The 23959-nt window shown below is 45.6% G+C and overlaps 1 protein-coding gene and 1 long non-coding RNA gene across 3 annotated transcripts in view; one reads left to right on the forward strand and one right to left on the reverse strand.

Annotated features, from left to right (window-relative positions):
* Window positions 1-9: 9 nt before the first annotated feature.
* On the reverse strand, window positions 10-21584 carry yju2b (YJU2 splicing factor homolog B). Of its 2 annotated transcripts, XM_078531285.1 has the most exons (10): window positions 21550-21584; window positions 21061-21123; window positions 15460-15513; window positions 14633-14715; window positions 14006-14061; window positions 6635-6695; window positions 4186-4328; window positions 3595-3767; window positions 3053-3191; window positions 10-555 (listed from the first exon to the last, which is right to left on the reverse strand). In XM_078531285.1, exons 2-10 carry the CDS (start codon window positions 21061-21063, stop codon window positions 101-103), a joined length of 1167 nt encoding a protein of 388 aa, XP_078387411.1. In that variant the 5' UTR covers window positions 21064-21123; window positions 21550-21584; the 3' UTR covers window positions 10-100. The 2 variants fall into 2 exon arrangements, with proteins under 2 accessions (XP_078387411.1, XP_078387410.1); XM_078531284.1 differs by lacking the exon at window positions 21550-21584 and having other exon boundaries at window positions 21061-21191.
* A 76-nt stretch (window positions 21585-21660) lies between these two features.
* The window catches only part of LOC144668859 (uncharacterized), a 134796-nt gene continuing 132497 nt past the window's right edge, over window positions 21661-23959 (forward strand). Inside the window, exon 1 of the long non-coding RNA XR_013573563.1 lies at window positions 21661-21779. This is a non-coding gene — a long non-coding RNA (uncharacterized LOC144668859). The remainder of the gene's footprint in view (window positions 21780-23959) is intronic.

Below are 23959 nucleotides of genomic sequence, written 5' to 3' on the forward strand. Positions count from 1 at the left end.
CACAGAATGTGTCAGAAATGCTCATATTGATATTAGAGTATTTATTGCACAGCAATGAATTACAAATCAGGAAAATCTGTTATTTACATTCAGGCGTAGCTTATAAAATGTCTGCATCTGAACTGGAGTCAGAATAATCAGCAACAAGTGAGCTGCTATTGGCATCTCGATCAGAGTCCATCACAGCCTCAATCTGTAGAGAAAAGCCAGCTTCCTCCTTCAAACTGTTGTCACTCTCTTGACTTGTACTGTCTGCAACCTGATCCCTTTGATTGATTCTGCTTCTCATCTCCAGTCTGGAGTCCTTATCTCTGCTGACCAAGAGCGGCTGCTGCTTCTGGCTTGCTGAACATTCTCCTGATTTCCGTCGGATTATTCCCAGATCACTTGCAGCAAATCCGTTTGGGCTGTTTAAGGGTTTGGTTGTCGATATTTTACTCAGTCCCAGTTTTTTTAAGGTCTCACCAGCCCTCTCTCGCACCGCAACTTGGGGCGAAGCAAACCAGGACCGTGAGGTGATTTCCTTCCTTTTCATTTTCTGCTTGTCCTCATAGGCTGTGTAAGGAATAATGAGCATCAGAATGCAACTCTCACTGGTACGACCCACAGTCCGTTCCATAACATACACACATAGGACATCAGCACAGAAACAGGCCATTCAGCACAACCAGTCTATGCTGATGTTTATGCTCCACTCAAGCCTTCTCCCATCTTTTCTCATCCAAATCTATCAGCTTAACCCTCTACTCCCTTCTCCCTGAAATGCTTGTCTAATTTCCCTTTAAAATACATCTACGCTATTCACTTCAACCATTTCCTGTGGAAGTGAGTTCCACATTCTCACTACTCTCTGGGTGAAGAAGTTTCTTTTGAATTCCCTACTGGATTTCTTGGTGACTATCTTAGATTGATGGTCTCTAGTTGTGCTCTTCCCCACAAGAGGATGCCTTCTAACTTATCGAAGGGCACACTGTGCCAGAGAGTGTCAGCGGGTGGTGCGAGTGTGATTTTGGGTTTATTAGGGATGAACCTTGTCCTGTCCAAGTGCCCATTCCAGTGTGTGATCCTGACTGCTTCTCCCTTCATGGATCAGGAGACCAAGACCATCTGTAATGTCTCCTAAACCAAACAACTCAGCAGAGAGCAGGGGTGTGCCTGTGACATTCCTGGTGCGTGGGATTCAGTGCCATCATAACAGGTTCTCTCACCCACTGAGTTGGACTTCCACCTCTATTTGGTTTTGGCCGACAGTTTTTAGCCTCCAACAAGGTTCAGCCTCAGCTTTCTCCATTCCTCAGTTTATCTCTTTCCAGCAACATCCTCTTCAGCTCCTCCACTCCCTTCCAGCACTGACCTTGAACCCTGGGTACCCCCATTTCAGAATTGATGAAGAACAGTGGGAGAGAACCTTCTGAAACAGTCCATTGTACACTATCACCACAAGAACAAGAATACATGTAGAGCAGGAGGGGACCACAAGGCGCATCAAGACTGCTCCACCATTCAATACGATAATGGCTGACCCAGGGCTTCAACTCCATTTTCCCACCCACTCCCCATATCCCTCTATTCCGAGACACCAAAAACCTGCCTATCCCAGCCTTAAATGTACTCAACGATGCAGCATGCACAATTCTCTGGGGTAGAGAATTCCAAAGATTCAGTAAAGGAATTTCTCCTCATCTCAGTCCTAATTGATTGGCTCCTTATCCTGAGGCTGTGCACCTGTGATTTAGATTCCCCACCAGCAGAAACAATCTCTCTGCGTCCACCCTATCAAACCCCCTCAGAATTTTTTAGGTTTCAAGGAGACCACCTCTCATTCTCCTAAACTCCAGAGAATATAAGCCCAATTTACTCAGTGTCTCATCATAAGACTCATTCCAGGCACCAATCTAATCAACTTTCACTCTACCATCTACAATGCAAGCATATTGTTTTTTAAATGTGCAGACCAAAGCTGCACACAGTATTCCAGATGTGGTCTCACCAAAACCTTGTACAACTGCAGCAAGACTTCTTGATTCTTGTACTGCAATCCGTTTGCAATAAAAGGCCAAATGCCATTTGCCTTCCCAATTGCTTGCTGCACCTACATACTAACTTTCTGCGTTCCTTGTACAAGCACACCCAAGTCTCTTTGAACATCAACACTTATTACAGGTTTCTCCCACCTTTTTAAGAAAAAACATTCTGCTTTTCTATTCTTACGACCAAAGTGCATAACTTCACACTTCCCTACATTATTATCCATCTGTCATCTTGTTGCCCATTCACTTAACCTGTCTATATCTCTTTGCAGCCTCTCTGTGTCCTCCTTGCAGCTTACCTTCCCCCCCTAGCTTGGTATCAACAGCAAACTTAGATACATTACTCTTTGTCTCTTCATTTAAGTCACTAATATAGATTGTGGCACTCCACTATTCACTGCCTGCCAACTTGAAAAAGCCCCTATTTATGCCCACTCTCTGCTTTGTTAACCAATCCTCTACCCATGCTAGAATACTACCCCCAACTCCATGAGCCCTTATCTTGCCTATTAACCTTTTGTATGGCACCTCATCAAAAGCCTCTTGGAAATCCAGGTACACTACATCTACTGGTTCCTCTTTATCTACCCAACTAGTTCCATCCTTAAAAAGCTCAAATAAATTTATCAAACAGGATTTCCCCTTAGTACAACCATATCAAGCAATGTTTTAGTAGCAGTGAAACTGGGTGAATCAATGCCTCTATATAAGAGAACTCGGTTACCTGGGCTTCATGGACCTGTGCCAAGGTTCAGTGTGTGTCAGCCTGACCGAGGACATGATTGAGTGTAACCCATTATCACTCACACTGACACCCCTCTGTTCCAGTGAGTGTGCTAAGAAGCCCCAAACACTGCCTAGCGCCTCCCCAAAACAGAACATCCAGAACAACCCGTCTCCTCAAAATATTTGCTGAGTGTTTACTCACTAGAATCTACGATAGAATGGAGCAGTGTTGGCAATAAGATCCTATTCTGAACGATTTTATTCATTAATTGATTATTAATCTTTTCCCAACTTACAGTCCATAGTGCGGAATTTAAGAAGTGAAGCCAGGTGTTTATCATCCTCAGACTCCTGAACCAGAGGGATGCTGAGACATGCTTTGTTCCGAAGTGCTTCATCTTTCTCTTCCACCTCTTTCAACACCTTCTTCTCATCCTAGAGACAGGACAGATGAAATTGTGAATAAAGAACTAACCTTCATGATTGTAACGGAGCAAAAGAGCCAAATCATCAATCACACAGGGACATCAGGGAGACAAATAAGCATTTACTAACGACACCCTGCTTTAGATTCAGCGTCTATCTTCAGACCACTGACCCGTCTCTCTCTCTCTCTCAAGGGCAGATACCCCGACACTGACCCGTGTCTCTCTCGGGGGCAGATACCCCGACGCTGACCCGTGTCTCTCTCGGGGGCAGATACCCCGACGCTGACCCGTGTCTCTCTCGGGGGCAGATACCCCGATGCTGACCCGTGTCTCTCTTGGTTGGATAAGCGTCTGGTGCCTCTACACTGACAGTTTTACAGGTTAAACAGAAAATCTGCCCAAAGGCATACCCGGAATTTCTTGCGCAGCATGCTGTTAATGGCAAAGTCGTCTTTCCAGGCACTCTGCATCTCCTGAATGTTGGACAGGGTGGGAACAGCGATCTTCAGCTTCTCCTGGTCACCCACCCCATGTTCCAGCTTGTACATTGGATCAGTCTCCAACTTCTTCTTCTCCTCATGTTCTGAAAGATCAACGGTCATTTAGTGTTTAACTTCAGAAAATGCAACTCAGCCCAAAATGATCTTACACAACACTTAAACAAAACACCCCCACACTGCCCTCAGTCCCCACCCCACCCTACTCCAACCCTCGATCTCCAACCCCTCCCTACTCTGACCCTCGATCCCCAACCCCTCCCAACACCAACCCTCGATCCCTACACTGCCCTCAGTTCCCACACCCTCGATCCCCAACCCTCGATGCCCATGCCGACCCTCGGGCCCCACCTCTCCCTACGCCGACCCTCGGTCCCCACCATCCCCCTACGCGGACCCTTGGTCCCCACCGCCCCCCTACGCGGACCCTCGGTCCCCACCACCCCCCTACGCGAACCCTCGGTCCAAGATCTGTAACCTGTTCTTCCCTCCTGGACAACTAACCAGTGGTTAAAATCTGGTCATTGTCCTTCATGTCCCATCGCTCCTCTTTTCGCCGTGCTCCACTCACAATCACATAGTCACAGTTCGCTGGGTCAGTCTGCATCTCAATGTGATTCACACACAAATGGCACTTCATCCGAAACCTGCAACATCAGAGCCTTATTAAAGAGAGAGAGAGAGCCCATACTCCGAATGAGCCCCGTACCTGAAGTGAGTGAACGAACGAGCAAGATAGAGAGAGGGAGACAGAGTCCCTTACCCCCGGGCGACAGAGCGCGGGCGGGCGCCGGGCCCCGGTTGAGAACACGAGCCCCGTACCCCGAGAGAGAGAGCGAACCAACCCTGTACCCTGAGATAGAGAGGGAGGCAGAACCCTTACCCCAAGCAAGAGAGAATGGGAGCCCCATACCCCGAGCGAGAGAGGGGAGAGAGAGAGAGGGATAGAGACCCATTTTCTCTCTCGCGTGCGCTCAGGGTGAGAGAGAGAGAGAGAGAGACACCCATACCCTGAGCACGCGAGAGAGAGAAAGAAAGCGGCTCGTACCCCGAGAGAGAGAGAGGCCCATATCCTGAGCAAGCGAAAGAGAGAGAGAGGGAGAGAGAGAAAGAAAGAGAGAGGAAGAGAGAGAGAGAAAGAAAGAGAGAGGTAGAGAGAGAGAGAAAGAAAGAGAGGGAGAGAGAGAACGTGCCCCATACGCTGAGAGAGAGAGAGAGAGAGAGGCCCATATCCTGAGCGAGCGAGCGAAAGAAAGAGAGAGAGGGAGAGAGAGAGAGGGAGAGAGAGAGAGAGAGAGAGAGAGAGGGAGAGAGAGAGAGAGAGAGAGAGAGAGAGGGAGAGGGAGAGAGAGAGAGAGAGAGAGGAGAGAGAGAGAGGGAGAGAGAGAGAGAGGGGGAGAGAGAGGGGGAGAGAGAGAGAGAGAGGGAGAGAGAGAGAGAGGGAGAGAGAGAGAGAGGGAGAGAGAGAGAGGGAGAGAGAGAGAGAGGGAGAGAGAGAGGGAGAGAGAGAGAGAGAGAGAGAGAGAGAGAGAGAGAGAGAGGGAGAGAGGGAGAGAGAGAGAGGGAGAGAGAGAGAGAGAGAGGGAGGAGAGAGAGAGAGAGAGAGAGGGAGAGCGGCTCGTACCCTGAGCGAGAGAGAGAGAGAGAGAGCGGCTCGTACCCTGAGCGAGAGTGAACAAGCCTGTACCCCAAGACAGAGCGAACCTGTACCCAGAGCAAAAGAGAGACCACACCCAGAGAGAGTCACCATCTGCACTCACAGAAGGTTCCTGTACCGTGAGAGAGAGCTCACAGTCAGAGAGAGAGGCCCAGTTCACAATCCAACAGCCCTCCCACCAATCTGAGAGAGGCCAGAAAGGCAGAATGACATTCCTTGTGAAATGCCACACAGGGAGGCCCTGATCACGGTAGGATATCTAGGATACATGGCAGAGGGCACAAGGAGAATATGAACTACAGGAGATACCCTTCAGGTGGCACAACTTCCAAAACGCCAAACTGGCATCTATTCGGTCTCTGGGTGAAAGAGCACATGGACCCAATGCATTATCACTGGAGCGTGACTGGTATAGGAAGCCCTCACAGATAAACATGGCAGGGAAGATTAAAAACAGATTAAATCAGATTGAGAACAGGAGCTGGGGAAAATAAGGTCACTTTAATTTTTTTTGTTTTTTGGTATGTGGGCATCGCTGGCTCAGCCAGCATTTATTGCCCATCCCTAGCTGCTCTTGAGAAGGTGGTGGGTGAGCTGCCTTCTTGAACTGCTGCAGTCCATGTGGTGTAGGTACATCCAGTGCTGTTAGGAAGGGAGTTCCAGGATTTTGACCCAGCGACAGTGAAGGAACGGCCGATATATTTCCAAGGCAGGATGGTGAGTGGCTTGGAGGGAAATTTCCAGTTGGTGGTGTTCCCATTTATCTGCTGCCCTTGTCCTTCTACATGGTAGTGGCCGTGGGTTTGGAAGGTGCTGCCTAATGAGCCTTGGTGAGGCTCTGCAGTGCATCATGTAGATGGTACACACTGCTGCCACTGTGCGTCGGTGGTGGAGAGAGTGAATGTTTGTGGATGGGGTGCCAATTAAGAGGGATGTTTTGTCTTCGATGGTGTTGAGCTCGAGTGTCATTGGAGCTGCACTCATCCAGGCAGGAAGAGAGTATTCCATCACACTCCTGGCCTTCGCCTTGGATTATACCACTTCACTCTAAGCATCAACAGAAGACGATCCATGGGATCCTCAAAGAAGAAAACAGATGGACAATTATCTAAATATCCCTCACAGATCTGCTAATGGCAAAGCTTTACCGTAAGGAGGAGGAACAACAGGCTGACTGGGCTGTGGGGGGTGGGGTGCAGAGGATTGATCTGTCCCGATGAGGGGCTGTGGAAAGGGGAGGGATAGAGATACCCTGACTGGACTACAGAGGGCTTGGGTGAACAGCAGGTGTGGTACCTGTAGATAGGGGTTGTGTAGTAGTTCCCAACTTTCTTCTTCTCTGCATTGTACCGGACACCTAGAACCAAGAAAGAACATTCTCATCTCACCAACACCAGAATACATCTCCCTCTACACTGTCCCCATCAAACACTCCCGGGATAGGTACAGCACAGGATTAGATACAGAGTAAAGCTCCCTTTACACTGTCCCCATCAAACACTCCCAGGACAGATACAGCAGTGTTAGATACAAAATAAAGCTCCCTTTACACTGTCCCCATCAAACACTCCCAGGGCAGGTACAGCATGGGGTTACATACAGAGTAAAGCACCTAGGATCATGCAAACAAAACACCTCGAGTGAGAGGTCTACTGCACAGTCTGCAGTTTCCTCCTTACAGTACCTCCCAAAAATGACTGCAAAGTTTCTTCCCTGGAACCAAGCCCAAAGAGTTGAGCCAACTGCATCTAATTTCACAGTATCGTTACAGCACAGGAGGCGGCCATTCGGCCCATTGAGTCTGCACTGGGTCTCTTAAAGAGCACCCCACCTAGTCTTACTCCCTGCTTTATCCCCATAACCTTGCATATTCTCTCTTTACATGTGAAGAGAGAGCAGGAGTAGGCCAGTCAGCCTCTCGAGCCTGCTCTGCCATTTAATAAGATCATGGCTGATCTGATAGTAACCTGAAATCTGCATTCCACCTACCGCCGATACTCTCTCACCCCTCTTCAGGTAGCAATCCAATTCCCTTTTGAATACCTCGATCGAACCTGCCTCCACTACCATTTCAGGAAGTTTGTTCCAGGCCAACCTTTGGGTGAAAAAAATTTTCCTCACATCACATTTATTCCTTTTGCCAATTATTTTGAACCTGTGCCCTCTAGTTCTGGATGTTCTCTTGAGTGGGAGCAGTTTCTCACTATTTACCCTGTCCATACTCCTCAGGATCTTGCATACCTCTATCAAGTCTCTTCTCAGACTTCTTTTCTCCAAGGAAAAGAGACCCAACCTCTCCAATCTATCCGCTTAGCTACAGTTCTTGATCTCTGGAATCATTCTTGTGAATCAATCTGTACTCTCTCCAATGACTTCACATCCTTCCTCAAGTATGACACCCAGAACTGGACGCAGTACTCCAGATGAGGCCTTACTAGTATCTTATACAAGTTCAACATGACCTCCTTACTCTTGTACTCAATACCCCTATTAATAAAGCCTAAGATACTATATGCTTTATTAACTGCTCTCTCAACATACCCTGCCATTTTCAATGACCTATGTACGTATACACTGAGGTCCCTCTGTTCCTGCACCTCCTTTAAAGGCTCTCCCTTTATTTTATACTGTCTCACCATATCTTTCCTGCCAAAATGAATCACCTCCCAGTTCTCTGCATTGAACTTCATCTGCCACTTGTCTGCCCAATCCACCAGCATGTCTATGTCCTTTTGAAGTTCAAGACTATCCCCATCACAACTGACATTTCCAATCTTTGTATCGTCTGCAAATTTTGAAATTATGGCCTGCACACCACAGTCTAGGTCATTAATATAAATCAGGAAGAACAAGGATCCCGGCACTAACTCCTGAGGAAATCCATTACAGACCTTCCTCCAATCTGAAAAACAACCATTTATCACTATTCTCTGTTTCCTGTCACTCAGCCAATTTCCTATCCAAGTGCCTACTTTCCCTTTTATTCCATGACCTAGAGTTTTGCTCACAAGTCTGTTGTGTGGTACTGTTTCAAATGCTTTTTGAAAATCCATATACACCACATCAAGTGTTTCCTTTATCAACCTTCTCTGTTACCTCCTCAAAAAACTCCAGCAAGTTAGTTAAATATGATTTTCCCTTGATGAATCGATGCTGGCTTTCCTTAATTATCCTGCACTCGTCTAAACGATTATTGATTTTATCCTGTACTATAGTTTCCAGAAGTTTCCCTACCACTGAGGTCAAACTGACTGCCCTGTAGTTGCCAGCTTTATCCTTGCACCTCTTTTTGAACAAGGGTATAGCATTTGCAGTTCTCCAGTCCTCTGGCACCTCCCCTGTGTCTAAGGAAGATTGGAGGATTATCACTAATGCCTCTGCAATTGCCACTCTCACTTCCCTCAGTACCCTTGGATGCATCTCATCCGGTCCCAGACCTTATCTATTTTAAGTAAAGGTAGCCTTTCCAACATCTCCTTCCTCTCGATTGTAAGTTCTTCTAGTGTACCAGTTACTCCTCTCTCATCTCAGCCTGGGTAGGATCTTCTTCATTTGTAAAGACAGATGCAAAGTACTCGTTCAACACCTCCGTCATTTCTCCAGCCTCCACATGCAAGACCCCCTTTTTGTCCCTAATTGGCTATACTCTTTCTTTTACCACCCTTTTATTATTTACATGCTATGGAAGACCTGGGGATTCCCTTTTATGTTCGCTGCCAGCCTCTTTTCATGCTCTCTCCTTGTTTTTATTAGTTTCTTCACTTCCCCTCTGGTCCTTCTATATTCAGCCTGATTCTTCATTGTATTTTCTACCTGACATCTGTCATAGGTGTACTTATTCCTTTTCATCTTTATCTCTATCTCTCGTCATCCAGTGCGCTCTGGATTTATTTGTCCTACCTTTTCCCTTCAGGGGAATATACCTTGACATTACCTGCAATACTTTTTCTTTGAAGGTGGCCCATTGTTCAGCCACTGTCTTTTCTGCCAACAGTTGATACCAACTCACTTGACTCAGATACATTCTCATCCAATTGAAGTTGGCTTTCCCCTAATTAATTATCCCTGTTCTGGATTGTTCTCTGTCCTTTTCCATGATTAACCTAAACCTTATGATACAATGGTCACTTTCTCCTAGTGGCTCTCCCACTGATATTTGATCCATTTGAGCCAACTTATTCCCCAGAACCAGGTCCAAAAGTGCATGTCCTCCCATTGGACTGGAAACATACCGCTGTAGAAAACTATCTTGAACACATTCCAGGAACTCTCGCCCCTCTTGTCCTTTTGTACTATCCCTGTCCCAGTCTATATTTGGATAATTGAAGTCCCCCATTATGATTACTCTATAACTCTTACACCTCTCCATAATTTCTTTGCACGTTTCTCCATATCCCTTCCACTAGTTGGTGGTTTATATACTAACTAATCAATGTTATTGCACCTTTTTCATTCCTTACCTCTAGCCAGAGAGATTCTGTCCTTGACCCCTCTGGAACATCATCTCTCTCTAGTACTATAATGCCACCTTTAATCAATATTGCCACTCTTCCCCCATCTTTTCTTCCTCTCTTGTCACTCCTAAACACCTTGTACCCAGGAATATTTAATGCCCAGTCCTGCCCTTCTTTGAGCCAGGTCGCTGTTATAGCAATAATATCATAATTCCATTTGTTAACCTGTGCCTGCAGTTCACCAATCTTATTAACCACACTCCGTGCTTTCACATACATGCACATTAGCCCTGATTTAGGCTTTTTAAAAAAACGTTCCCGCTTATTCTGACCCCATCTAATGACTTACTGTTGCCTACTCTAATTCTATCAAACTCTCCAAGTGTTCTATCTACCTTGATACTACTCTCTGATATATCCTCGTTATCAGTTGATACTTCACTACTTCCTGCTGCCAGTTTTTCTCCTCTCCACTCTGAATTACCCCTCAGGTTCCCATCCCCCTGCCAATCTAGTTTAAACCCTTCCCAAAAGCACCATCAAACCTCCCTGCAAGGACACCAGTCCCAGTCCTGCTGAGGTGTAACCCATCCTTCTTGTACAGGTCTCACATCCCCAGAACCAGTCCTAATGCCTCAGAAATCTAAAACCCTCCCTCCTACTCCATTTCTTCAGCCACGCATTGGAACTGTTCATTCTTCCTTTTTTTATGCTCACTAGCACATGGCACTGGGAATAATCCTGAGATTACTGCTCTTGAGGTCCTGCTTTTTAATTCCCTTCCTAACTCCCTAAAACTGCTTTCAGGATCTTATTCCCTTTCCTACCTATGTCATTGGTCCCAATGTGGACCACGACCTCTGGCTGATCACTCTTCCCCCAAAAGAATGTCCTGCAGCCACTCTGTGACATTCCTGACCCTGGCACCAGGGAGGCAACATACCATCCTGGAGTCACATCTACGGCTGCAAAAATGCATGTCTGCTCCCCGAACTATGGAATTCCCTACCACTATAGCACTTCCACTCTTTCTCCTCCACTCCTGTGCAGCTGAGCCGCCAGTGGTGCCTCGGGCTTGGCTCTTGCTACAGTCCTCTGTGGAACCATCTCACTCACCAGTATCCAAAAAGGAAAAGCAGTTAAAGAGCGAGATAGCCTCAGGTGATTCCTGCACTGCCTGCCTGTTTCTCTTAGATACTCTGGTGGTCACCCATTCCCTCTCTGCCTGTGTACTTGTTAGCTGCAATGTGACCACTCCTCTAAACATGTTATCCACGTAGCCCTCAGACTGGTGGATGCACCACAGTGACTCCAGCTGCCGCTCAAACTCCACAACTCGGAGCTCAAGTTTCTGCAGCTGGTGACACTTCCTGCAGACATAATCATCGAGAGCACTTTGTGCCTGCACGACTACCCACATCCTGCAAGATGCACATGCTATATGGCCGAGCTGCACTAACATATCTTATACTTTATATAAAGCGTTTACTACAGTATTTTACTAATTTATTTTAATCACATCTTAATTTAGAATAATTCCTATCTATACTGCAATTTACTGTGTTTATCTCATGCTCTTTTAACTCTCTGGCTCTGCTCTCAGTCCCACCCCTTCTTGCTCTTCTTACTCTCCAACTCCGTTCTCATTTTACTTAGTTACTGTGAAGCAGCAGAGATAGGATGGCTTTATAGAAAGTTTACGGTACAGATAGAGGCCACTTGGCCCACTGTGTCTGTGCCAGCTGATAAAAGAGTCACCCAGCCTAATCCCACTTTCCAGCATTTGGTCCACAGCCCTGCAGGTTACGGCACCCGAGGTGCATAATCCAGACCCCTTTTCAATCTGTTGATGGTTTCTGCCTCTAATACCCTTCCAGGCAGTGAGTGCCAGACCTTGACTACCCCTCAGGTTGAAAAAGACATCCTCATCTCCATTCTAATCTTTCTACCAATCACTTGAAATCTATGCCCCCTAGTCACTGACCTCTCTGCTAAGGTAAATAGGCCCTTCCCATCCACTCTATCCAGGCCCCTCACAATTTTGTACATCTCAATCAAATATCCCTTCAGCCTCCTCTGTCTCAAGAACAACTGCAGCCTATCTGATAATTCCTCATTGCTGCAATTTTTCAGTCCTGGCAACATGCTTGTAAATCTTCCTTGTACCCTCTCTAGCGCAATTACATCTTTTCAATAATAAGGTGACCAGAGTTGCAAACAGTACTCAAGTTGTGGCCTAACTCATGATTTGTACAGTTCCAGCATAACCTCCCTGCTCTTATATTCTATACCGCATTAATAAAGGAAAGGATCCTATGTGCCTTCTTAACAACCTTATCAATCTGTCCTGATAACTTCAAGGATCTGTGGGTATTCAAAAATAGGTGGGAAGGCAAGTGGTGAGGATGACACAAAAAGTCTACAGAGGGATATAGAGAGGTTAAGTCAGTGGACAAAAACTTGGCAGATGGAATATAATGTGGTAAAATGTGAGGTTATGCACTTTGGCAGGAAGAATAGCGGAGCTCAATATTGTTTAAATGGAGAAAGACTGCACAAGCTGCTGTACAGAGGGATTTGGGAGTTCTTGTGCATGAATCCCAGAAAGCTAACATACAAGTTCAGCAGGTAATAGGGAAGGTAAATGGAATGCTGGCCGTTATTTCAAAGGGAATGGAGTGTAAAAATAGGGAAGTCTTGCTAAAACTATACAAGGCACCAGTTAGACGACACCTAGAATACTGTGAACAGTTCTGGTCCACTGTTCGAAGGAAAGATATACTGGCATTAGAGGCAGGCCAGAGAAGGTTCACTAGGTTGATCCCAGGTATGGAGGGACTTTCTTATGAGGAGAGGTTGAGCCTGTACTGATTGGGGTTTAGAAGAATGAGAGATAACCTTATTGAAACATATAAGATTCTCAGGAGGCTTGACAGGGTGGATGCTGAGAGGTCTTTCTGGGAGAGTCTAGGACCAGAGGGCATAATCTCAGAGTAAGTGGGCGCCCATTTAAGACAGAGATGAGGAGGAATTTCTTCTCACAGAGGGTGGTAAATCTGTGGAATTTATACCGCAGAGGGCTGTAGAGGCTGGGTCGTTAAGTATATTCAAGGCTGTGTTGGCAGATTTTTAATCAGTAAGGGAATCAAGGGTTATGGGGAAAAGGCAGGAAAGTGGAGTTGAGGATTATCAGATCAGCCATGATCTCATTGAATGGCGGAGCAAACTCAACAGGCCAAATGGCCTACTTCTGCTCCTACATCTTATGGTCTTCACTCAAGGTCCCTCACTTCCACTACACTTCTCAGTATTCTCCCATTAATTGTGTATTCCTATGCCTTGTTTGACCTCCCTAAATGCATCACCTCACTCTTCTTCGGGTTGAATTCTATTTGCCACTTTTCTGCCCACCTGACCAGTCCATTGATATGGGAGGCAGAGCAACACAGTCTGAATCCTACTTTCCACACAATGCCACTGACTGAAATTGAGTTAATTCCAAACTTACACCTAGTATCAGAGTATCTGAGAGCTGAAGTATGTTGCATCTTTCAGATACATAATTAATCCCACGTTCCCTAACACAGATACAGAATGATTCCCACATTGACAGTCAGTACCACTGACTGGTACAGAATTAATGCCACCCTCATATACAGTACCAGACATTGAACCATGAAGAAGGAATCCTACTCTCACAAACTGTTCCACAGACTGAGATGCAGAATGAATCCTATACTCACAAACACTACCTGTGACTGACAGATAAAGAACAAATCTCACTCACATACATTATCAAAGTTTGATGGACATGATATATATCCCACAATCACATTCACTCCCAGAGGCTAACAGATGCAATTGAGATTTGACGACAGTCCACTTGTGAGAAAATTGGGTTAAGCCACAAGAGCACAGAACTTCTGAACACAACAGGAGGCATCTTAACAAGACAGTGAACATCATGAGACCAGGAAGAGAATCACAGAATTGTTACAACGCAGAGGGAGGCCATTCGACCCATTGTATCTGCACCAGCTCTCCAAATGAGCATTGTGACTTAGTGCCACTCTCCTGCCTTTTCCCAGTAATCTTGCACATTGTTTCTATTTAAATAGTACTCATTTCACATCTGGCTGAAGAGATGAATAGACTAAGTGCTCTGTCTTGCTCCACCAACCCCCATGCACTCTCCACATTTCCCCAGACTTACCCATTCCAATGTGCTTCCCACAACCATCACACCAGATGTTATATGGCATCTCAAACCTTCAGGAAAACATAAGATTTGGTTATTGGTAAATTTCAAAACTACTCTAACAAAATAATAATGATTTTCCCACTCTGGAGGTTCATTTGCACAGAATCATGACTGTGTCTGGTACATTAGCCAACAGGCCATGGTGTGATCCCGTACAATGAACATTGTCAGGATATTTAGCAGGGGAATGGGGCAATCACTGCCAAGTTGATCAGTCCTCACCCAATTTCCACACACAGGTGTGGTTGGACAGAAACTAGGAGAAGAAACTATTATTGAATTTCTCCCTCCCTTAACTGGGGGACCTTGACATCAATTATAGCCTGGAAGACAGCAAATAACTAGAAATCAAGGACAGGGCCTCCCGGACTCTAACTCCAAGCTGCACCAGTCAGAACATCCATCGTCCTCACCCCATGTACACACCCCGATCAGCCGTCCTCACTCCAGGTACACTCCCCAATCAGCCACCCTCACTCCATCACATCCCGATCGATCATCCATCACCCTGACGCTACAGCTCCAAATGCAGTAGAAAATGAGTAAACTGTAACATCAGACCGCGAGTGGGAGACTCACCGGATAATGAGGATACCCTGGGAGAGTTTCCGGGCCCTTTCCCGCAGAGGGTGACTGTTCCTGTATTTGTTAAGGGAGCCATGCTGTCAGGTTAGAAAGGCACATCAACACGGTTGAGAGAGTGGAAGAAAAAAAAGAGACATTACAGCTTTAAAGGCACAGCTGATTCACAACCATCTAAATCCCACACCCAAACACTCTTACCTACATAGCTAAGCCCAGGTTGCTTGATATATGATGTTTACTATGTTTAAGGCGCTATATAAATGCCAGCTTTTTAAAAAAAATTATTCGTGGGATGTGGGTGTCACTGGCAGGGCAACATTTATCGTCCAACTCCAATTGCCCTTGAGAAGGTGGTGGTGAGCTGCCTCCTTGGACCGCTGCAGTCCATGTGGTGTAGGTACCCCCACAGTGCTATTAGGGAGAGTGTTCTAGGATTTTGACCCAGCAACGGCGAAAGAACAGCGATATAGTTCCAAGTCAGGATGGACTGGTGTGGGAGAAGTGTGATACTAGAAGTGTCATACTGTGATACTGTGTGGGACTAGGTGGAATGCTCTCTCAGAGAGCCAGTGCAGACTCGCTGGGCCAAATGGCCTCCTGCACTGTTAAGATACTGTGTGTGGCTTGGAACGGAGCTTGCAGGTGGTGGTATTCCATTGTGCCTGCAGCAAACATGTGTCATTAGCAAACATCCTCACTCCTGATCACATGATAGAGGGATGATTGTACGCAGTTTGTCTATGAAAACATCTTTGTGGATACAGTTTGCACTTCTCACCCACTGTTCCAAGAACTTTATCTCAAACACACTGAACTCTTACCTTGACAGGATCAAAGTCAGGTGGGTAATACTTATTCACACCTTTCCTTTCCCCCTGTTGGTGAGGAAAATTGGTACAATGATTAGTAAGGTTCTTTTCCCTTGTACTCATCCCCCCTCCTCCCCAAAAGCACCAACCAGATTGCACCAGATTTCCAGAAGGCATTTGACAAGGTGCCACATTAAAAGGTTACTACACAAAATAAGGGCTTATGATGTAGGGGATAACATGTTGGCATGGATAGAGGATTGGTTAGCTAACAGGAATTAGAGAGTTGGCATAAATGGGTCTTTTTCTGGTTGGCAAGATGTGATGAGTGGAGTGCAACAGGGATCAGTGCTGGGGCCTCAACTATTTACAATTTATATCAATGATTTGGATGAACAGACCGAATGTATGGTTGCTAAATTTGCTGAATACACAAAGATAGGTAGGAAAGTAAGTTGTGAAGAGGACATAAAGAGTCTGCAAAGGACATAGATATTTTAAGTAGTGGGCAAAAGTTTGGCAGATGGAGTATAATGTGGGAAAATGTGAACTTGTTCTCTTTGGCAGGAAGAATTGAAAAGCAGTATATTATTTAAATGGAGAGATTGCAGAACTCAGTGGTACAGAGGGATCTGGGTGTCCTGGTACACGAATCATAAAAAGTTAATATGCAGGTACGGCAAGTGATGTTGGCAAATGGAATGTTGGTGTTTATTGCAAGGGGAATGGAATATAAAAGTATTTATATACTTGCTTTGCTATAGTTGTACAGGGGGTTACTGAGACCACATCTAGAGTACTGTGTACAGTTTTGGTCTCCTTATTTAAGAAAGGATATAAATGCATTAGAAGCAGTTCAGAGGAGGTTCACTCGATTGATACCTGGGTTGGAGGTGGGAGGGGCAGGGGGGGGTGCGTTGCAAGGTAAGGTAGGACAGGCTGGGACTGTATCCATCGGAGTTTAGAAGAATGAGAGGTGACCTTATTGAAACATAAAAGATCCTGAGGGGACTTGACAGTGTGGATGCTGAACATAAGAAATAGGAGCAGGAGTAGGCCATTTAGTCCCTCAAGCCTGCCCCACCATTCAATAAGATCATGGCTGATCTGCCCCAGGCTTCAGCTCCTCTTTCATGCCAGCTCCTCATAGCCCTCAACTCCCTGATAGTTCAAAAATCTATCTACCGCCTCTTTAAATACTTTCAGTGATCTAGCCTGCACAACTCTCTGGGGTAGAGAATTCCAGACATTTACTACCCTCTGAGAGAAGGAATTCCTTCGCATCTCAGTTTTAAATGAGTGTCCCCTTATTCTGTAACTATGTCCCCTAGTTCGAGATTCCCCCACTAGTGGAAACATCTTCCCAACATCTACCTTGTCAAGTCCCCTCAGAATCTTGTATGTTTCAATAAGATCACCCCTCATTCTTCTAAACCGTAATGAATAAAGGCCTAACCTGTTTAGCCGTTCTTGATAAGTCAACCCCTTCATCCCAGGAATCACACTAGTGAATTGCTTTTGAACTGCCTCCAATGCCAGTATATCCTTTCTTAAATACAGGGACTAAAACTGTACGCAGTACTCCAGATATGGCCCACCCTCCCTGTACAGTTGTAACAAGACTTCCCTATTTTTAACCTCCAACCCCCTGCAATACAGGCTAAAATTCCATTTGCCTTCTTAATCACTTGCTGCACCTGCACACTAACATTGCGTTTCGTGCACAAGAACACCCAGATCCCTCTGTGCTGCACTTTTTTGGGAGTCTCTCTCCAATTAAATAATAGTCTGCCTTTTGATTCTTCCTACCAAAGTGCATGATCTCGCACTTCCCTACATTAAACTCCATCTGCCAAGTTTTTTGCCCACTCATTCAACCTATCTATGTCCCCTTGCAGATTCCTTATGTCCTCATCACAATATGCCCTCCTGCCTATTTTTGCATTGTCAGCAAATCTGGATACATTACACTTTACCCCCTCCTCCAAGTCATTAATATAGATAGTAAATAATTGAGGCTCTAGGACTGATCCTTGTGGCACTCCACTAGTTACGTCTTTCCAACCTGAAAAAGACCCATTAATCCCGACTCTGCATTCTGTGTGTTAACCAATCCTCAATCCATGCTAATACATTACTCCCAATATCGTGAGCTCCTATCTTGTGCAATAACCTTTTATATGGCACCTTACTGAATGCCTTCTGGAAATCCCTTTATCAATTCTGCTTGTTATATCCTCAAAGAACTCTAGCAAATTTGTCAAAACATGATTTCTCTTTCACAAAACTATGTTGACTCTGTTTGATTGCGTTAAGCTTTTCTTAATGTCCTATTTCTTCTTTAATAATGAAAGGAAGTTTTCTCTTGTGGGAGAGACTAGAACTAGAGGACATTAAAAATAACTCATTTAAGACAGAGGTGAGAAGAAATTTTCTCTCTCAGAGGGTCATGAATCTTTGGAACTCTCTTCCCCAGAGAGTCGTGGAGGCAGGGTCAATTAATATTTTTAAGACAGGGGTAGATTGACTCCTTTGTTAGTCGAGAATCTAAGATCATCAGGATGTGGCAGAATGTGAAGTTGAGGCTACAATCAGCTTAGCCATGACCTATTGAATGGCGGAGCAGGTTCGAGGGGCTGAATGGCCTACTCCTGCTCCTAACTCATATGGCTCTCACAGGATTGCTGGTTCCCCTCTGTACGTCATTGACTTGGCCATTCCTCACAGGAGTCCAGACAGTGGCAGAGTTTTTGAAAATGTAGATTTAACAGTCAAGCCCAGGCCAGTTCTCACTGACATGCATACCAGCAGTTCCTAGTATTGGATAGAGCTCAGGAGCAGGAACCCTGACTGAGGTTTGCCCAACAGTTATCACTTAGAAATGAGAGAACAAGACTAGCTTCCAACTGCTGCCTAGGCACAGAGCAGATTCAAACCTGGCATAGACCAATGATCAGGCCTGGGCACTGACTGGGGATCAAACCCAGATCATCTGGACTGATGATACGCCTCAACACCTTGGGGAGAACCTGGAGAAATGCTTTAAAGCTGAGCCTCATCACAGGGCAGGGCAAATTCCCCTACAGTCAGGAGGCCTGGTTTCCTGCAGCAACCCATATGTCTGAGCAAAGAGTCTCTAACTGAGGCAATCACAGAGATGAAATAATGCAGCCTCAACAGTCTGCAGTAGTATCTGCAGCTTGAGGAGCTTCAGCTCAGAGTCATGGAACTGGGGGCTGAGCTGTGAACACTGCGACACATCAGGGAGAGGAAAAGTTACCTGGACACTTTGCACCAGGAAACAGTCATACCCATTAGGGTTGGATCTTCTGATTTGGAAGTTGGTCAGGGACAGGAGGGTGTGACTGTAGCTGAGGCAGATAAGAGGACCCAGAGGGCAGGAGTATGAGCCTCTGCAATTGCCCAACAGGTTTGACGTTCTCTCAGCTTGTCTGGATGAGAGTGGGGGCTGCAGGGTGGATGAGTTGACTGACCATGGCACCGTGGTACAGGAAGCCATTCAAGTGGAGGAAACACAAAGGAATGCAGTGGTAGTAGGGGACAGTATAGTGAGGGTATTGACACTTTTCTCTGTAGCAAGGACCGAGAGTCCAGATGGATATGCTGCCTGCCCAGTGCCAGGGTTCGGGGCAATTGCTCGGGGCTGGAGAGGAACCTGTAGTGGGAGGGGAGGATCCAGTGGTTGTGGTCCATGTAGGTACCAACGACCTAAAGATGAGGAAGGGGGTTCTGCAGTGTCAGTATGAGCAGCTAGGCACCAAATTAAGAAGCAGAACCTCAAAGGTAATAATTTCTGGATTATTACCTGAGCCACGTGCATATTGGCATAGGGAAAATAAGATTAGAGAAATGAATGCGTGGCTCAAAGACTGGTGTGGGAGAAGTGGGTTCCAGTTCATGGGGCACTGGCACCAGTATTGGGGAAGGTGAGATCTCTACTTTTGGGACGGTCTACACCTGAACCATGCTCGGGCTGGTGTCCTCACAAGCCACCTGACTAGGGAAGTAGAGAGGGTTTTAAACTGGATAGTGGGGGCAAAGGATCACATATGGGGAGATGTGGTAAACTAAAGAGTAGAGACAAGGCAAATGATAAACAGATCATAACAGGAAGGGACAGAGTGTCCAAATCTAAGAGTAAATCAGCAGATATGGACAGATGATGCAAAGATAATAAAAGGACAAAACTAAAGGCTCTGTATCTGAACATATGCAGCATTCAAAACAAAACAGATGAACTGATAGAACAGAGAGAAATAAATAAGTATGATCTGATAGCCATTACAGAGCCACTGTACTTAGATTTCTAGAAGCATTTGATAAAGTGCCACATCAAAGGTTATTGCAGAAAATAAAAGCTCATGGTGTAGAGGTTAACATATTGGCATGGACAGAAGATTGGCTAGCTAACAGGAAGCAGAGAGTTGGCATAAGTGGGTCTTTTTCTGGTTGACAGGATGTGACAAGTAGTGTGCCACAGGATTCAGTGCTGGGTCCTCAACTTTTTACAATTTATAGAAATGACTTGGATGAAGGGACCAAAGGAATGGTTGCTAAATTTACTGACGACACAAAAATAGGTAGGAAAATAAATTGTGAAGAGGATGTAAGGAGGCTACAAAGTTACATTGATAGGTTAAGTGAGTGGGCAAAGATCTGGCAAATGGAATATAATGTAGGCAAATGTGAAATTGTCATTTTGGCAGGAAGAATAAAAAAGCTTATTATCTAAATGGAGAGAGATTGCAGAGATCTGATATTCAGAGGGATCTGGGCGTCCTAGTGCATTAATCACAAAATGCTAGTATGCAGGTACGGAAAGATATTAAGAAAGCTAATAGAGTGTTATCCTTTTTTATAGGGAGGTTATGCTTCAGTAGTACAGGGCACTGGTGAGGCCACATCTAGAGTATTATGTACAGTACTGGTCACCATATTTAAGGAAGGATGTACACACGTTAGAAGCAGTCCAGAAAAGGTTTACTAGACTAATACCAGGAATGGGTGAGTTATCTTATAAGGAAAGATTGGGCAGGTTAGGCTTGTATCCACTGGAGTTTAGAAGAGTAAGAGGCGACCTGATTGAAACCTTTAAGATCCTGAGGGGCCTTGACAGGACGATGCAAAGGGGATGTTTCCTCTTGTGGGAGAACTAGAAGTCACTGTTTTAAAATAAGGGGTCACTCATTTAAGGCAGAGACGAGGAAAAATATTTTCTCGGAGGGTCATGAGTCTTTGGAACTTACTTCCTCAAAAGGCGGTGGAAGCAAAGTCTTTGAATATTGTTAAGGCAGAGCTACGTAGATTCTTGATAAGCAGGGGGTGAAAGATTTTCAGGGGTAGGCAGGAATATGGGGTTGATGTTACAATCAGATCAGCCATGATCTCATTGAATGGCGGAGCCGGCTCGAGGTGCCAAGTGGCCTGCTCCTGCTCCTAATTAAAAGCAGGAGTGGAATTTAGACATTACCAGCTTAAGATGTAAACAGGACACAGATCTCAAAGGGAAAGGCCATGCCTCCTAGGCCTTTAGTTAGATATTCTGTACATAAATATTCACTTTCAAAACAACAGCCTGTACAGCAAATTTACCATGAGTTATTTCGGAACTTTCCGTCCTACTCCGTCAAACAGGTTCCTCTACAATCCAATACCCTGTGGATAAAAAGAAACTTTGAATGAATTTTCCAGGAGTATCCTCGGGCTCATTCTCGCAACGCAGAAGCAGACGGTGACAGCGCCCAGACTGAGAGGCAGGGAGAGGGGGAAGGGAAAGGAAAGAGCAGGGGGAGAGGGAGTAGGAGCAGACGCTAATGTGTGGGAGCAACCTTCCAGTTCAGGGCGAACACTGGACATTTTCCGTGCCCTCTCCACCTTGTGTGGGATGGGGGTGGGAGCCGGTGAAGGAACAGGCCGATCCCAGGCCCCCATATTGGGGGGGGGGGGGTGGGGACAAAGGGTCCGGAGGTAAGGGGCGCGGTTAACCCGCTGAGAAGGGTTCCCCGGCCGGGCTGCAGTGAAGCCCAAGCCCCGGTTTCCACAGCAACCCCGACCCCGCCAGCAGAAGCGCCGCCATTTTACCCGCTCCCGGCGTCACCCTCACTGCGCAGGCGCTCTCGCCCCGTGATGACGCAAACACGTCCGCCCCTTAGCACCTCCCCTCCCCCCATCCCTCCCCGTAACCGCCTCCTAGCAACACGGAGATCATCAAATACCTCAAGGAGGTCAAATAGTGGAAAACTGAAATATAAACAGAAAATCCTGCAGGTCAGACAGCATCTGAGGAGAGAGAAACAGAGCTAATGTTTCAGGTCAGTGGCCTGAAATAGGATTTAAGGTGAAGTAGATGGGACAGAATCACAGAACTGCGACAGCACGGAGGAGGAGGCCATTCGCCCCATCGTGTCTGCGCCAGCTCTCCAAATGAGCCAATCCATGTTGTGCCATCCCCGGCCTTCTCCCTGTGACCCTGCACATTACAAACACACGGACAAACATGCGGCGGGAGTAGTCCACTCGGCCCCTTCGAGCCTGCTCCGCCCTTCAATAAGATCACAGCTGGCCTGATTTTAACCTCACATTCCAGCCTACCCCCCCAATAACCTTTCACCTCCCTTGCTCATCAAGAATCTATCTCTGCCTTAAAAATATTCAAGGACTCTGCCTCAACCACCTTTCTGAGGAAGAGAATTCCAAAGTCTCACAAGCCTCTGAGAATTCCTCATCTCTGTCCTAAATGGGCGACCCCTTATTTTAAAACAGTAACCCCCGAGTCCTGGATTCTCCCACAAGAGGAAATACCCTTTCCACATTCACCCTGTCAAGTAGTCTCAGGATCTTATATGTCTCAATCAAGCCACCTCTTACTCTTTAAAACTCCAGCGGATACAAGCCTAGCCTGTCCAGCCTTTTCTCATAACATAACCCGCCCATTCCAGGTATTAATCTAATAAACACACAAGAAGCTTGACACCATCCAAGACAAAGCAGCCCACTTGATTGGCACCGCATCCACAAACATTCACTCCCTCCACCACCGATGCACAGTGTGTACCATCTATAAAATACACTGCAAGAACTCACCAAGGCTCCTTAGACAACACCTTCCAAACCCACAACGGCTACAACCTAGAAGGACAAGTGCAGCAGACATTTGGGAACACCACCACCTGGCAGTTCCCTTCCAAGCCACTCACCATCCTGACTTGGAAATATAACGCTGTTCCTTCACTGTCGCTGGGTCAAAATCCTAGAACTCCCTCCCTAACAGCGCGGTGGGTGTACCTACACCACATGAACAGCAGTGGTTCAAGAGGGCAGCTCACCATCACCTTCTCAAGGGCAATTAGGGATGGGCAATAAATGCTGGCCTAGCCAGTGATGCCCACATCCCATGAATGAATAAAAAAACCCTTTTCTGAGCTGCTTCTAATGCAGTTACATCTTTCCTTAAATAATGTTATGACATGGCAGGTGAAATGTACCAGGCGAACCAAATCCACGAGGGAAACTTGGCCACGCTATCACAATGGTTTTGCAATTTGTATTTATTATAAGAAAGCTTATGCACTGAAATCAGAAGAAATGAGTCCACTAACGTCTTTAGAGATTTTAAAATTAAGTTAAAACAAAATACAAAACAATAAACACACAAGGTTACAACTACACGGTTAGTTAGTCTTAACAGTTCCCAAAATTCTTAATTAAACAGGCTCCAAACTACACACTCACTTTAAGGCAACAGTCCAAAATAGATTTGAAATTATAAAATCAACTCAGCAAGGTTACCACAGCATCCACTTGACAGTGGAATTCCAAAGGCTTGTAACACAACTTTAGTTACTGGACATAGCAGACTTCTGCTGGAGGCTTTTCCCCAAGGACTGCTTCACATGGTGTACCTTTCGATCTCACATGGCCACAAACTCCCTACAAAGCCTTTCATCCTTTATCTTGCTCTTTAATCTGTTTTCTCTCTCTTTAATCTGTAAATTCCATTGTTCTACAGGTCTTTGGAAATTTACTCTTCCCATAATATAAAAATCTTTCATGTTGTCAATATGGCCTCTTTACTTTTGGGAAAAATAAACATAATAACCTTGCCCTATTTATCTTGTGAGTTGTAAATGTCCTACCATCCTTTTGAAAATCTAAAAATGCAAATTTCCTTCACGCCCTACATGCTGCCCTCATCCATGCTTTTTCACGAACTTTCCAAATGCCTTTTTACACCTAACTTCTTTTGATAATTTCATCTTGGCAGTCTATCTGACTCTAATTTAATTAAATCAGCCACACAGACAGCCATAAACCCATAAAAATATTATTAAAAATATTATAGTTTCATGACAATAAGGAGCCCAATACTGTACATAATACTCCAAGTGTGGTCTCACCAATGCCCTGTGTAACTGAGCATAACTTCCCTACTCTTGTATTTAATTCCCCTCACAATAAACAATAACATTCTATTGGCTTTGCTAATTACATG

This window comes from Cetorhinus maximus, chromosome 28 (genome assembly GCF_964194155.1).
Source record: "Cetorhinus maximus chromosome 28, sCetMax3.hap1.1, whole genome shotgun sequence".
Lineage (NCBI taxonomy): Eukaryota > Metazoa > Chordata > Chondrichthyes > Lamniformes > Cetorhinidae > Cetorhinus > Cetorhinus maximus.

Excerpts from the sequence above, each read along its gene's own strand:
- yju2b (XM_078531285.1), bottom strand. Across the intron at positions 14,716-15,459 it reads CTGACTTTGATCCTGTCAAG|CATGGCTCCCTTAACAAATA; the intron begins GTAAGAGTTCAG and ends CTAACCTGACAG. Across the intron at positions 6,696-14,005 it reads TGGGAAGCACATTGGAATGG|GTGTCCGGTACAATGCAGAG; the intron begins GTAAGTCTGGGG and ends TCTTGGTTCTAG.